The sequence below is a fragment of the Pseudochaenichthys georgianus genome, chromosome 21, assembly GCF_902827115.2.
Source record: "Pseudochaenichthys georgianus chromosome 21, fPseGeo1.2, whole genome shotgun sequence".
NCBI lineage: Eukaryota > Metazoa > Chordata > Actinopteri > Perciformes > Channichthyidae > Pseudochaenichthys > Pseudochaenichthys georgianus.
Window position 1 is genome coordinate 17,428,324 of NC_047523.1, and position 15,107 is coordinate 17,443,430.

Here is a 15,107-nt window from a genome sequence, read left to right on the forward strand (position 1 = left end):
GTCATTACGTTCCCCACCCACAGTTTAGATAGATAGATAGGTAGAATTGGAGAAGACAGCAAGAGTAAACTTTATTTTAAAGAATTATTCAATTGGAAAAACCTAGCCCTATGTCGCTGATGGAAGTAGCTATAAGCGCTAGCTCCATCGATTGCTAAATCCAGTGAGAGAGTTGCAAAACGGACATCCTTTTAGACACTCCCCCAAAACTGTTATTATGATCGAACTATACCATAATTAAGATAGACAACAAATATGGCTATTGTGATTGTCTTCTTGTTCTTTTCTTGAGCATTTGATTTGTTTATTGTTGTTTGAATATAAAAAGCATTCTACCATATGACACATATTTTTATACAATACATTTCCACCCCTAGCTATAATTGTCATTAAAGTTGAGGCTGCTGTTTTGCAGCGTGAATCAGCAGATTTGTCATCATCTGTCAGTTTGATTAAGGTGTGATCGTTTGGTGATTCATCTCAAGAAACTATAATTATATTCTTCTAGGTTTGGTTTGTACTTTGTGAACCAGTATGTATTATAAAGTGAAACATCATTGAATAACTCTCTGCATATGGGTACAGCAGTATAGGCTTTATGTCTGGTCAAACAAGTTGAAAAATATTGATGTAACAGTGTAGTAATCTTGAGAACAACAAAATAACCGAAATATTGAACTGCATTCTGGGAACAAAACATATTTCTCCGAGGAATATTAAGTAGCTTTAGTCAAAGTGTAACAATAAAGCAGCCACAGCTGTGTGATGCTGTCAAATCCAGATTATTACTAATGGATGCAGTCAAATAATTGCCACACCCAACAAGCTATAGTTTTTCTTCAGCTTTGGATCCATCTTCTCCAATATCAAATGATATATTATCCTATATACTTATGAGAACATCTATAAATGGCCCCCACTGTACCAGGGAGACAGCTGAGAGGTGCTGCATGTTTATCCAGTAAGCCCATCTCTGCAGCTGCAGCAGCATCCAGGTGCTTTCTGGGGGATTCAGCATGTCAGTCACACACTCGTAGCAGCACCTGCCCTCCCGAGAGACAGGAGCCTAACAGCCCTGCCTATCCAACTGTATGCCGTCTAACCTTCTGCCCCCTCTGCGTGGGGCTCTTTGGAGCTGGATGTGGCCACACAGGCTATTAGCTCAAACCCCAGCGGGTTCTGAGGAAGCCTGACATCCACGACCCTGGAAGCAGTGGTTCCTCCTGTGGTGAAACATTTATTCTTTCATTTGTTTTTTATTCTTTCCTTTTTATTGCCCTGTTGTCCCACATTGCAGATTTTTTTTGTCAAAGTAATAGTTGTTGCAAGAAACAAAGCAAATTAATATTATTACTTGTTTGTTTAAGAATGGTCATTGTGCTGTTTTTTATTAGGAGAAATAACAAGCTGGTATTTGTTTTCTCCCAGTAATAATAATCTACGTTAGCTGATATATGAACTATTGTTTTTAAACAGAGACTGACTTTCATGTGACCTTGTATTGTCTTCCTTTTGAAATGTGTAAAGCCTCTAAAAATGTACACATGACTGGCCGCAAACACCAAGAACAGATCAGTTTCATTGTTGAATATTTCATAGTCTGTTTTTTTTTTTGGTTATCTGATCATGTTTTTCTGTTTGCCCCCAGGAAGGCAGAGCCACAGTCAACCAGGACACAAAGCTGGACAACAGGGTGATTGATCTCAGGGTAAGTTGCTACCTGAGCTGAGGAAAAAAACAAGTGAAAAAATCAGTGAGCTCGTGACACAGCCAGCACAGGATCTGTCTTGATAAATCCAATCTCCCAAGTTCACATTTGATGCTTGTGTGTGTATCTGGGGAGATGAAAAAACCTGTTAGCTTAGATATTTGAGGCTATATCCATTCAAGCAAGTCTTTTCAGGGCTAGTTATCGACATTTTCTTGCGTCTACTTGCATTTTTAATGTTCAAGTTTTATAATAACAAGGGGTGTCTTGTTTTATTGTTTGCATTTCAATGGTCTGCAAAGGCTTAAATCCCAAAGTTCCCTCCAGTGGGAGTTTCTCTCCCACAACCCCCCTCCTTATGAAATGCCTCCATTGGACTCCTTTGTATACTTTCGCGCCATAGTGACATCACCATGTGATACTCACTCTTCAAAAGGCTAATGCTCCAACGCATTGTACGTGATACGGGGCGGGACATCATTAAGCAGTTGACCAATCACAACAGAGCCAGCCAGCGAACCAATCAGAGCAGACTGGGCTCTGGTTTCAGACAGAGGGTGAAAAGAGGTGCTGCACCACAGGCAGTATAAGAAAAATAAATACCTTTTTGAACATTAAAGCATGGTAACATGTCACAGTAGAGGCACAACATACAAATATGAACCTGAAGATTAGCATAATGGACCACTTTAATGTAACTCTAACATTTAATCACATAGTAAACAAAAAAATGGTTTAATTAAAGGTGGGGTAGGTAATTTTGGAGAAACCAGCTTGAGTGCGCTAGAATTTGAAACTACATTGCCAGAAAAAATCTGCCGCTTCCTTACAGAGCCCCTCCTCCAACACACACGAACGCGCACATGACCAATGAGAGCACGAGATAAGTTTGTGCACAGATGGGAGGCTGACAGGCAGGTAGGCCATCCAGTTACTTTAGCCGGGCCGGCTCAGATGATTGGTCGTGCTTTTTACAGTACTACGGCTTCCACAGATGATGTTTTTTTATGGATTTTTTGTCAAAGCACTTCAGATATTCATTGCTATCAGGATGTTAAGAGCATTCCATGGAATATAACAAAAAGTGTATCTCGAGCCGGTTTCTCAAACTTACCTACAATCAAAGGAGAAATATTAAGCATTTTTGATTTAAAAGTGAAGGCTGGCAACATTTTACGCTATTAAAAAAAATGCAAATCAAACGGAGGTAGTCTGTGATTTAGCGGGCTGGTGCTATCAGTCTCTAACAATGTGGGAGATGTACTAACCCTGTGCCAGCAGCAGCAGATACCTAGCCGCAAAGCATCTCATTGTCTTTGATCTGTGCCCCTCACATGTGTTGTGCGGCAGGCAGGAAGGCGCTCACACCACAGAGCCTCACAACAACACCTGTTTCTGTAGCACGGAGCTCTTTGAGCTGGTGGACGCAGGTCTGTCATCAGTTCTGTCATCAGTTCTGCACTTTAGAGCGGGGTGAAGCTATAAAGTGGTTCCCACACTGAACACAGACACTCCAAAAGGGAACCATGTACCTCAACCAATAATCATTTAGTTTCTACAGAACTTCCCGTGTAACTTGACCATCCGTAACGTAAAGTGTTTACTCGATATCACTGGAAATATTAGCTTGACATTTTATTTGTATTTTAAAGGTCAATTTTAGTTTTCTTCAGTTCAATATCAGAATGAGCTGTCTGACAGCACAGTTAAGCGGTGAAATTGTACTCAATATAGCTTACGCTTATACATTGTTTTGTATACGTAGGCCATTTGAAGGGGGGTTAAAATAAAATGTACTCATGCGCCCCAAGTGTGAAAAATATTAATTCTTTAAAGCCCAAGTTGTTAGTTTTCTCATGTAAAAACAAATTCTCAAGATGTTCAGTTTGCTATCACATTAGAGAAAGAAAAGTAGCTAATCCTTACAAGCTGTAACAAGTGAATACTTGACATTTTATAATAAAGTAAAACTTTAAACCTAAAGTAGGTGATTATTTTCTGTCAGCCTCTGATCGATTTGTTTCAGCTTGACCTATTGTTGTCACACTGGAAATATTTTGCTACTGTGGAAAACTCATATATCAGTAAACAGCATTCAAACGACAGAGAATCCAATTATTGAACCTTTGTTGAAGAGGAAACATCAACTCTCCATGTTACTAAAAAGCAGAATAAAGGTGAACATTGAAACCCTCCTGTGGTGGATCATCCCGCAGGCGGGCATCAAACCAGCGCTGCGTGCCACATTGAGGTGTGCGAGGTGCAGGTCTATAAGGTATGTGGCCCCACACTCTTGGGACACCATCAGAAACAGTTTGAAAGTGTGCTAACCGCTACCCACCCACTCATCACCTTTACTCTGCAGACAGGCTGTAAACAGGAAGTGCTTTCTAATTTCTGAAAGTGGTCCTGCACATACTGGTTTTGATTTTCCCAGGTTTGACACGAGGCACAAATGAGCAATATGAAATATGTGGTTAAAATGATAGTTTTGGTTCACAGCTCTTTAAAGTTTTTTTAGTTTTTTCAAACAGACAAATGTACCTCTTTCTCGTCTTCTTCTTTTTGTAACAAATTCAGATTTAGACTGAAAGAAAAGGAACAGCCAGACAGCCCTGAAGCAATGTCTACAGATTAATGAGCCTGCCACTATTTGGACATGATCACCTTTCCATTCTGCAAACTGTTATCCAAGAGAGGCTGCCACGAGTAATGGTGGGGGTAAAAAGAGTGAAACCTTTGAATTAACTCAGAACTGTGAATCTCGAAAGGGACCGAGATCTGTCTTCATGGAGATGTAAAATAACGGAAAGCAAGTAAAGCTCAACTGTAGAAAATGTTGAGGTCATTTGAGATGAGTCAGTTGATCGAAGGGGACTGTTTCTGACATGCTCTGTGGCCTAACTGTTGCAGTTTTGGAGGGGGATTTGGAGCTTGGGTTCTTACAGTAATCTCCTAGTTTTAGTTTGAGCTGTTTTTGGACCCCGCCCTGGGTTTCAGCATTTACATTCATAATGATAGGTCTGCAGTACCTGGGGCTCTGGCTGGCTTTCATAAGCACGTTCTGCCCTTGCCAGCAAATAAATGCTTGCCCTTCATGTCGAGAGCAGATATTGGCAGTCTCATTTTTTAAAACATCTGTTATGATTGCATAATAAATCCAATAAATCAAGCTAAGTGTGGTAATCTCCCTGTGTGTGTCTGTGTGTGTTTCCTCCCAAAGACCACCACCAGCCAGGCCATCTTCCGCCTGCAGTCAGGAGTGTGCAAGCTCTTCAGAGACACCCTCACCAATAAGGGCTTTGTGGAGATCCAGACCCCTAAAATCATATCGGGTACAAACACACTCACCGTCACGTTGATCCTGCCCCAGGGGGAAGGGAACACTAAACATGAAATTAATCATATTTTTATTGCATGTTTGAGTAGAGGCACGCTTGTTTCCATATCACCACCCACAGGTGTCCCGTGAGTCATCGTGTGACAGTTGTAAAGTTGGTTTCCTGTATCCATTATTTTTCATATCAAACTTTTGAAAAATAGTTTGAGTGAGTAACAAACAGTCATGCACATCTGTTTTGAAGCAAACAACTGACAGGGAGGTATAAGACATATTTGTTTTGTTTAAGACCTATCAGGATTTGAATCCAGCCCAATGGGAATTGAGATGCATCAACCAACTCTCACATCAGCTCCTCCACTCGCACATTTCCACACCATGCCTTTCTAATTTGACAGGGGAGGCCTTTCATAAGCTTGCTCCCAAAAGACATTCTCCCCTTTTACTGAAAGAAGAAAACAGAGATCTACACACAGATATTCACAAGAAAGTTATTTTGAGTTTCCTTACACGCTGTCCCTCTTACCCTGGTGTTTTTCCTCTACATCACATATGGGGGGTGACATGAATACAGTTTACCTTGTGATTACACTTAAGTTGGAATACATTTGATCTTAAAAGCCTAGAGAAAAAAGCTCCGTGTGGTGTTTTATAATATATAATACAAGCTTTATGTAAGTCAGCAGGATTTGTCTAAAATCATCTATTTACAGTTTGAACAAATAGATGAGTATATTGAATTTCTCACAAGAAAATGTACACTTCTGTGCACTCCCACGTGCCTCTGGGATTTGAAATAGACTGTGGCGCAACCTACGACAGTCTCACTTCCTCTTTTCTTTAAGAGCCAATGATAGCTTAGCCTGGCACGGCTACATTCAAAAGTGGCGCTCTTTTATTTTGGCGGCACCAGTAGTGTAGTAGTGTACACTGTGTGCTGTACACTGTGTGCTTTTTGTTAAAACCGCATCTTCCTGCCTGCACACACCCATGGTACCCAGCGTGTGCTGTATGAACCCGCACCCTGCTATTGATGTGGGAATGAGAGAATATCAGATGGTACCCTCTGACGCATGTGCCAAATAAGGAACCACAGATGTGTTATGAAAGTCTGGCGTGCGTTAGGCCAGTATTTGTTTGTTTGTTTTAATAAATATGCGATGCAGCTATTATTCGTTTTTTGATGACTGTTAAACGTTTTTTGACTTTTGTAAACTCCCAAACAAGTGAAAGGTCTGTGGCATAGTCTCTGTTGCCCTGAAGTCAAAGGAATATTCTTATTGTTCAACAAAAAAACATTACAACCGAGTTTGATGGAGTTCCAACTGATACCTCTTTTGAAACGGAAATATGTTAGGATTGCCCCTGATTGCAAATTTGTCAGCCGATATCCATGTTTAGAATATTACTTTATTCTGTCTTAAATGTCTGTTAACCATTTCCATTTTTTGCCAGGGAAACAAAAACATATTTTTCCTTCAGCCTTTCATCACACAACTTTTAAATTAGCACAAATTCAGTCAAACTAATTCATTAAACTACCTTTGATAGAATATTATTTCACAAAACAATTAAAAAAGCTGTTTTTCTTTCATTTGTAATGATTATAAAACATATTATTGCATCATATTTCCATTCATTCATACATGTTAATAATATACAGACAATTTCTTAGTTTATGCATTTATAGATGTATGGTGAATAAAGATGAACAGAGACTATGTGCTGACTCTCCTTCCCTCATGAGTATACCATCATTAGGGTGGCGTGTCTACATTTGTAAACGGAAAAATCTCTGTGTGTGTGTGTGTGTGTGTGTGTGTGTGTGTGTGTGTGTGTGTGTGTGTGTGTGTGTGTGTGTGTGTGTGTGTGTGTGTGTGTGTGTGTGTGTGTGTGTGTGTGTGTGTGTGTGTGTGTGTGTGTGTGTGTGTGTGTGTGTGTGTGTGTGTGTGTGTGTGTGTGTGTGTGTTGTATTTGAAGCATTTCGTGATGATAAAACCTCATCTGATATCTAAAAGTTGTGTCTGTCCACTTCTAGCTGCCAGCGAGGGCGGAGCCAATGTCTTCACTGTGTCTTACTTCAAGACCAGCGCCTACCTGGCCCAGTCCCCCCAGCTCTACAAGCAGATGTGCATCTGTGCTGACTTTGACAAGGTCTTCTGTGTGGGTCCAGGTGAGGCTGTCCACTCCAACACATTCTCCTTCACTGACTGCCAAATGAGCAGCAAGAGTGTCGTGAAAAAGAACGTGGACCCCATTAACTGGGATGACAGTTTGAAAATGGCAGCAAATTCATTTAGAGTGTTAAACTTTAACAGACCTCCCCCTGTTGCTTTCACCGGGGTCAAAGAGGCAGCAGAGTGTTGGTGACACAATGGACTTGTAAAATACTTTATGGTGCTGTTCTGAGTTTAGTAGACCCCTCAGTTCTTTAGGTAAGCTAACACTGCCACCATCTGATTGAATGTAACAAAATAACAAGCATACAACACATTCGATATGCAGTCTTCCTTTTTCATTTGCCTCACGCATGTTATTTTAAAGTAAAACACGTCTTGCCACCGAAATCAATGAAACATTGGAGAGAGGGCGGTCATTTAGTATTCTGCAGAGCGGGCCGAGGTCTGCTTCTCTGAAGCTCTGCAGAGAAATCAAAGGGCTTAAGGTCATCACTGCTTTTAAGGAAACTCTTTACTTACCACTGTTGCCTTAGATACGGAGGCTCCAATTCATCTAGTAAGGAGAATTGGGACTCGAAATCCCAGTGGCCAGAAGTACTGTTGCCATATGTTTAGAGTTGTTTCAGCAAATGCTTGCCATATAACTATGTAGGTGATAGACTCCGTGGGCATACCAAAGCATAAATATGCATGTACAGATCTATAAATCCTTTCATATGCAGGTTTTTTCAAAATGTAATTGTGTGCAAGTGCACATACCTGATTTCCACATTGAAGCAACTTTAATTGCCTGCTTGCATGCATGTGTAAAGACCCGTCAATTTAAAAGAACAGAAAGAAAGAAAAGCTTCACATCAGTAAAACCCTCCAACACTTCACAGCTCCGGCTGATTTCTTATAGTACTTATTATCAGTGTTGTGCTAGTTACTGAAAACCAGTAACTAGTTACCATTACTAGTTACTTCATTTCAAAAGTAACTCAGTTACTTTACTGATTACTTACACCAAAAAGTAATGCGTTACTGTGAAAAGTAACGTTTTAGTTGCTTAAAAAAGGGCTCCCATTATATTAATGCCCTTAGCCTTCATTTCAGTACTGTTATTGCATTGGAGAATAATACAATCTGTTGATCAACTTGACATGCATTATATGCAATCTGGATAGCATCCATATTAGCTGGCTTTACATTTTTGTATATTCTTTCTCCAGGTAGTTGGAAAAAGTTTTCCGTCCCATATGCCGTGTGCCGCCCGGACATGCTATCATGCTAACTAGCTCCCTGAAAGTGGGTGACTCCACTGTAGCAATAGCCTGCATGTGTTCTACAACATACCGTGCAATGGCTTTATCGACTTTTCCCTGGCGAGCAGTCCCTTGGTTAAAATCCAGCCGCTGTTGCTTAGGTGCAGGTGGAGTGGCGTCGGCTGAGTCTCTGTGGTCTCAGCTACTAGCTTCGTCCCAGCATGTTGTTTCTGCAGATGTTTTAAGAGATTTGAATGACTGGTTTGGGCAGTAGATAGGCTCTTTGACCCGCCAGGACACAACTTACATTTAACTAAAACGTTCTTTTCTTTGTGCTCGACAAAAGTGAAATCGTGAGAATATCTCCAGGTGGAGAAACTAGACTTGAGCTCCGCCGCCGCCATGACAGTCTTGTTAGTAAACAACACAAACACGCCCACAGCCCGTCTCCGCATGTGACACAGGAAGTATCTAAGTACATTTACTCAAGTACTGTTCTCATCTCTGTTCGCCTGGCTGTTGACTATATAAAAAAACTAACGGAGTAACGCACCATGTAGTAACGGTAACTGAGTTACTGAATTTAAAAAGTAATGCGTTAGAGTACTAGTTACTGCCAAAAATAACGGCGTTACAGTAACGCGTTATTATTTAGTAATGATCACAAAAGTACCTGCCATCAGTGATGATTTAGACTCTAGCATTCATCGCATAGATATAACAGTGGTTCACAATCCAGGATAGAATGAAAGGAACAATAAAGGAGAAGGACTTAAAGTAGCTAAATGTCTGGTTTATGATTCATTTCAAACCTTTATTTATCCAGGTGTATCCCATTGAGATCATTCATCTCTTTTTCATGGGAGACCTGCTCAAGTAGGTTCCACATGAAACATAAAACAACAGAACAACAAAAAGGACATCATACAGCATCATTACAGGAATAGGATCACTAGTATTTTATTGTTGCCTTTACTGGTGATATAATAGTATTCAAACACATTGACCTAATTGTGTGACATCATGGGAATAGTGTGTCCAGATGGTTACCCTGGTGACCTTTTTAGTGTTCTTTTGGATTGTGACCTGGTCAGGGGTATATCTTTTTGCATCCTGCCACTTTTCCTCCATTTCCCCTGTTAAGACATTTATATGAATTTGGCATCCGTTCAGTTTTCAGGGCAGAGGACTCCAACACCCACCGTCACTTGACCGAGTTTGTGGGTCTGGATATCGAGATGGCCTTCAGCTATCATTACCACGAGGTCATCGACTCCATCACTGACACCATGGTGCAGATCTTCAAGGGCCTGAGGGAGAAGTAAGATCTGGATTCATTCAGTGGAGCTCAAACTAACAACATTTTTGTTTTTGACTTAACATATTTTCAGGATATTTGTTTTACTCAGACTGCGGTGACAGTAGAACCAGAAACAATTACATCCCAGAGTGCTTTTAGGATTGTTTTCCTACTCCAAACATGAGTCGACAGAATCAATTCCTGAAATGAAAATTCAGTTGGTGGGGAAAGTCCAAATATTGTAGGGGAGAACTATTTCAGCTGTAGAATCCATCTTTAAAAGTTTTCACCCACTTCTGCCCATGTGGCTTTACTGCCACCTAGTGGAGAGACTCAGTGCAGCACATGTAAAGAGCTGTTAAACTAAAATACAAGGCAAAGCCCTGATGAAGAACAGACTGGAAGGGTCACCATGTACACTGCCATACAGGCTGCCTAAATGAGGGATTTATAAACTTACTCTGCATTTAGTTTCAGTTTAATCATCAAATCTATTTTTTACTGGTATTCTGTAGCCATGCTGTATTGTTGAATGTCTCTCCTGTTAGCAGTCAGCATGAATTCTTGAGAATATTGTTAATTGAGAAAAGTAGAAGGGACTTTACATTGGACAGTTCGGGGAACAATTGTTTATTTTCCACCTTGTATCTGGTTTTGTTCCAGAAATAGATGATATTTGGTTCCATAATGATACCAGCCTCCTTTTATAGTGTAAGCGTCACTCTCCATCTGTTGTTCCAAAAACAATCTCTGTTCCTCTTTCTCAGGGCGCTTTGACATTTTAGCTGTTGTTATCCTGACTTCTCGCTTTTCCTCCTTGACGTAATAATAATTCTAAATGCAAAATCTGTTAGTTGTGTCTCATGCTGCTTTGAAAAACATTGATGATGCTTTCGCCATTCAGCCTAATATTTTAGCACCTATGTTTTGTCACTTGTGATTGAGTTACAAGCATTGCTCCTTTGTTCTACCTCCACAAGTGTTGCTCTGTTTATAGCAAGAGAGAATGTAGAATATGCTTTAGAAAAATATAAAAAGCCTCTCCCTTATATTATCCTCTGTAAGTAAGTGTGGGCTGTGACCTTGTTAAGTGAACCACCAACAGCAACTTGTCTGGCATTTGGCTGTGTGTGGGCAGGAATTCTGAACCCTGGTTAGTAGATTTGAATGTGTGTGTGTCTCCGCATCAGCTTCCAGACGGAGATCCTGACGGTGAACAAGCAGTACCCCAGCGAGCCTTTCAAATTCCTGGAGCCAACTCTGAGGCTGGAGTACACCGAGGCCCTGGCCATGCTGCACCAGGCTGGGGTGGAGATGGGCGACGAGGAAGACCTCAGGTCAGAATCCATCACACAACTCTGCTGCCAAATCCCACTCATTCTGTCAGATGACTTCATTCGACAATAGCAGAAATACATTTGGACATGAGTTTAAACCGAGGAAAGGGGACATCAGACCAAAAAATAGATTTTAACATTCAAGCCTTTCTTTGATCACAGCTGTTTTTTACACACAGTTAATTTAAAATGTTTCTATTGAAACAGCCTAAAACCACTAAGAAAAGTAATTTTATGATATTTACTGAGTTGCTGGTAAACAACGTGACAAAATAATATAAAGTTATATTTTTTAAGTAAATGTCTTTCTGTTTTTCTGCAGTACACCCAATGAAAAGCTGCTTGGACGTCTTGTCAAGGAAAAGGTTGGTTGAAATGTGTTTCATTAATACATATGGGTGTTTCATTAGGGGTTGGACATTGACTGAAGGGTGGGAAAAATCTGGATCTGGATCTCTGTGGGTGGATTTCAAATATAAAAAAGTCATCATTTGATGGGCTGCAGCATTATAATCAGCACCTCTCTGCTGCTTTAATCACAGTGCTCGACATAGCACGGTGATGTAATTATCAAGTTAGCACTTAAGAGAGAAGTTACAATATGTACAACATAAAGGGGTCTTTATAATCACTGCTCTTGATAAAAAAGACTGAGTAATGTTGGCCGATTTTATAAAACGTACACAAGGGACATCCTTAAAACATGTATCCTGTAGTGTGGAGGCCGGTGTCTAAGATGTGTCTATAGCTCATTATGTCATGATAAAGGTCCCCTAGTATACTGTTTTTCATCAATATATTATAGGTCTCAGATATATACAAAACATGTCTCTGAAGTGTTTGGCTCCAAATACCAAACAGATCATGCATTGTAGCATCCCATAATCCCCTCTGTTTCAGCCCTGTTTCATAAGTGTCTGTTACTTTAGATGAAAATAAGGAGCCCCTCCCCACGCCCCTCTGAGAGAGATTTGGTTAAAAAGAACAAAATAGGCGCATTCACACCGCAGTACTTTTCCCACAAAGGTTCATGAGAACTCTTTAGTTCTCACATGAGAACTCTTTAGTTCTCATGAACTAAATAGAGATCGCGTTCACACCGGAAAAAGTCCCTGAGGGTGGATTAGTCAAATGAAGCCGCTGACGTCACTTCTTCTTCTTCTGCTTTGGGTTTACTGGCAGGCCGCAAACCACTTCACGGCGTATACTGCCGCCCAAAGTCCCCGGAGTTGGGGACTGGCTTCAGTAGAAGCTGCTGGGACTCCCAGCAGCTTCTACTGAAGCCTTCCGAGTAAATCGCCAGAACGCCGACACCTCCTCATCTCCACCGCTCCCATGTTTTATTTTGTGTTGCCATAAGTTAGTCTCTCTGCGTTTCTGCGCTGGGTTAATGCTAATGCTAATAATGCTAATGCGAGGATAATAAAATGGCGGCTTCACAACACTTTTTGGGAGTTTTACGAGGCGTGGTTTGCAATCCGCCCAGCCAATCAGACATAGGAACCTTTTTCTCCCACGAAAGTCAGAGACAGAAAAGGGGGTGAAAAGGTTCTCATGAACTAATTTTAGTTCCGGCTCTTTTTGGTGTGAACGCAACATTTCAGAACTATATCGGAACTAAAGTGGGAAAAGTACTCCGGTGTGAACACGCCTACTGGTGCTCTAGGAGGAGATGCAGGTGATAAGGGTGGAGGGGGACAAAAAGTGAGCAAATCTTTTTTCGTGAAACTTTCAGAATCTCTTTACACAGAGGGGACACATGCTTATGTATAAAAGACATGAAGAAGTGGATTTTGCATAATAGGTGACCTTTAAATTATACAAGGAGAGAAGAGACATAGTCTTAATTTAGAGACTATATCTCTAAATGTATCTATTCAGAAAGTCTTGATACAAACATCTGTTGACTGTTGTTATTTTACATATGTTCTTCCTCAGTATGATACTGACTTCTATGTGCTGGATAAATACCCCCTGGCTGTGAGACCCTTCTACACCATGCCTGATCCCAACAACGCTGTAAGTCTCTCACTTACTCATACAGCACACACACTTACTCATACAGCACACACACTTATTGGCTGCATAGTAAGACATCTACAGGAACAAGTGCTGTGTTTTGTGTTTGACCAGAAGTTAAACTCCCATTATGGCCAGAGAGCAGCTTTCGACTCGCTACAGATTCTTCAGCCGTCTGTTCTCAGCTGGATGTAAAAAGGCTGATATGCAACGCACAGGATTTAGCTGAACAAGTAAAGCTCCCTGCAGTGAGGTCATGACAAATGTAAAACATGCTAGCAGAGCCACAACAAATGCACTGCTATTTTCTACTTATATTGTTGATGCCCATATGGAAAAATAAACATATTAGTGCCATTTTTTTCAACCAGTTTTTTTGGACGTGTTCAGCCATTTTGAGCTGTTTGTGGAAATGTGTTGATCCACTCTTCTTTCAACTTTTTGAAATCTTTATGTTTAGCTGTCTCTGTGTTCGTCCCTTCTTTCTTTTAACAGATTGTTGACCTCATGGGGGATTATTCTTTTATGTTTTTGTCCAGAAATACTCCAACTCCTACGACATGTTCATGAGGGGAGAGGAGATCCTGTCTGGAGCTCAGAGGGTCCACGACGCTCAGCTGCTGACTGAGAGGGCCATACATCACCAGATCGGTAAGAGAGGCTCTGATAAAGAGGCATCAAGTGACCTGCATATGAGTTCTGTCTCCCTCTAGTGGTCACCAGATCGAATTACAAATGTGTTGAATGGATCGTTTGAGAAGAGTTCCATTCATGTCCTTCAGCATCCTGTTTCTTTTTTAATACTACAGATCTGGAGAAGATCAAGTCTTACATCGACTCCTTCCGTTATGGAGCCCCCCCACATGGAGGCGGAGGCATTGGTAAGGATTATCTGTTCAAGCAAACACACTGGAGACAAAGCTAGAATATATTGTATTCCTAGTAATAAGTAAACAATCAAACAAATGACAAGTAAATGGTTAAAAGATTACTTGATTTACCTAACATTTAAGAATATTTTAATTGAAATAAATACAATTAACCATTAGAATATTAAAAAGATGTTGAGAAAGATAATAAAAAGTGTAATGTATACAGCACACAACATTTCTAATGATCAATCCTGTTAAAGGTGACACCTTAGATGATTGGATGTGCGTATATTTATGTTATAATGTAACTTTTATCAATTTTCCATCAACAATATTCTATGAATTAATGCTTATTTATTCAGTCTAACATATACACATTTTTAATTACATTTTTTCGTATTATCTGTGAATTTGACATCTCTTGACTTAAAAGGTAAAATAATTAAAAAATAAACTGGATGTTAAAATGGCTCCAGTTAGGTTTTCTTTATAAAATTGAGCTGTCATGTCTTCCAGGCCTGGAGAGAGTGTGCATGCTGTACCTCGGCCTCCACAACATTCGTCAGACCTCCATGTTCCCACGTGACCCTAAACGCCTCACACCCTGAAGCCTCAACCACAAAGCAGATGCTGGTGATGGGAAACAATACTAATACAATACCACAATACATATAGAGGGATAGAAAAGGAGCTAGTGCCACCCTATGACTCTAATGTGAAACTTTGACTAACCAATAAGATGGGAGAATTATGCATTTGCAACAGAGGCTTTTACTTTATTGATAGGTGTACAGGGCTGTCTTACAACAACACATAACATACAAAAAAGAAAAAGGAGTTGGCTGGAACTTCCTGTAGAGCTGCATACACTTAATCCATCTTTGAATCAACTCAGTGTTTGTCAATGTTAAAAACACGTTAACACAGAAGAGTCCCTCCTACTACCAGCACAGACTAAGGACTAATGATTGTGGTCTCAGCAGTGTTCCTGTAACTACAGGTGTTTTGTATGTCATAAGAGAACTCAACACAAAATAATAATAAAAACTTCAACAAATACATGGTTCTCAGTTTTTCCATTTTCTCTCATGGCTACATGATGCACGC

General features: G+C 40.4%; 1 protein-coding gene across 1 annotated transcript in view; it reads left to right on the top strand.

Moving 5' to 3' along the window:
- Positions 1–15,059, top strand: part of dars1 (aspartyl-tRNA synthetase 1) — a 39,631-nt gene extending 24,572 nt beyond the window's left edge. The window contains exons 9-18 of the mRNA XM_034109662.2: positions 1,649–1,708; positions 4,932–5,043; positions 7,087–7,221; positions 9,646–9,793; positions 10,963–11,109; positions 11,432–11,474; positions 13,048–13,128; positions 13,668–13,779; positions 13,938–14,009; positions 14,517–15,059. Coding sequence (XP_033965553.1) covers positions 1,649–1,708; positions 4,932–5,043; positions 7,087–7,221; positions 9,646–9,793; positions 10,963–11,109; positions 11,432–11,474; positions 13,048–13,128; positions 13,668–13,779; positions 13,938–14,009; positions 14,517–14,608 — 1,002 coding nt within the window. The 3' untranslated portion in view covers positions 14,609–15,059. The remainder of the gene's footprint in view (positions 1–1,648; positions 1,709–4,931; positions 5,044–7,086; positions 7,222–9,645; positions 9,794–10,962; positions 11,110–11,431; positions 11,475–13,047; positions 13,129–13,667; positions 13,780–13,937; positions 14,010–14,516) is intronic.
- Positions 15,060–15,107: the final 48 nt, after the last annotated feature.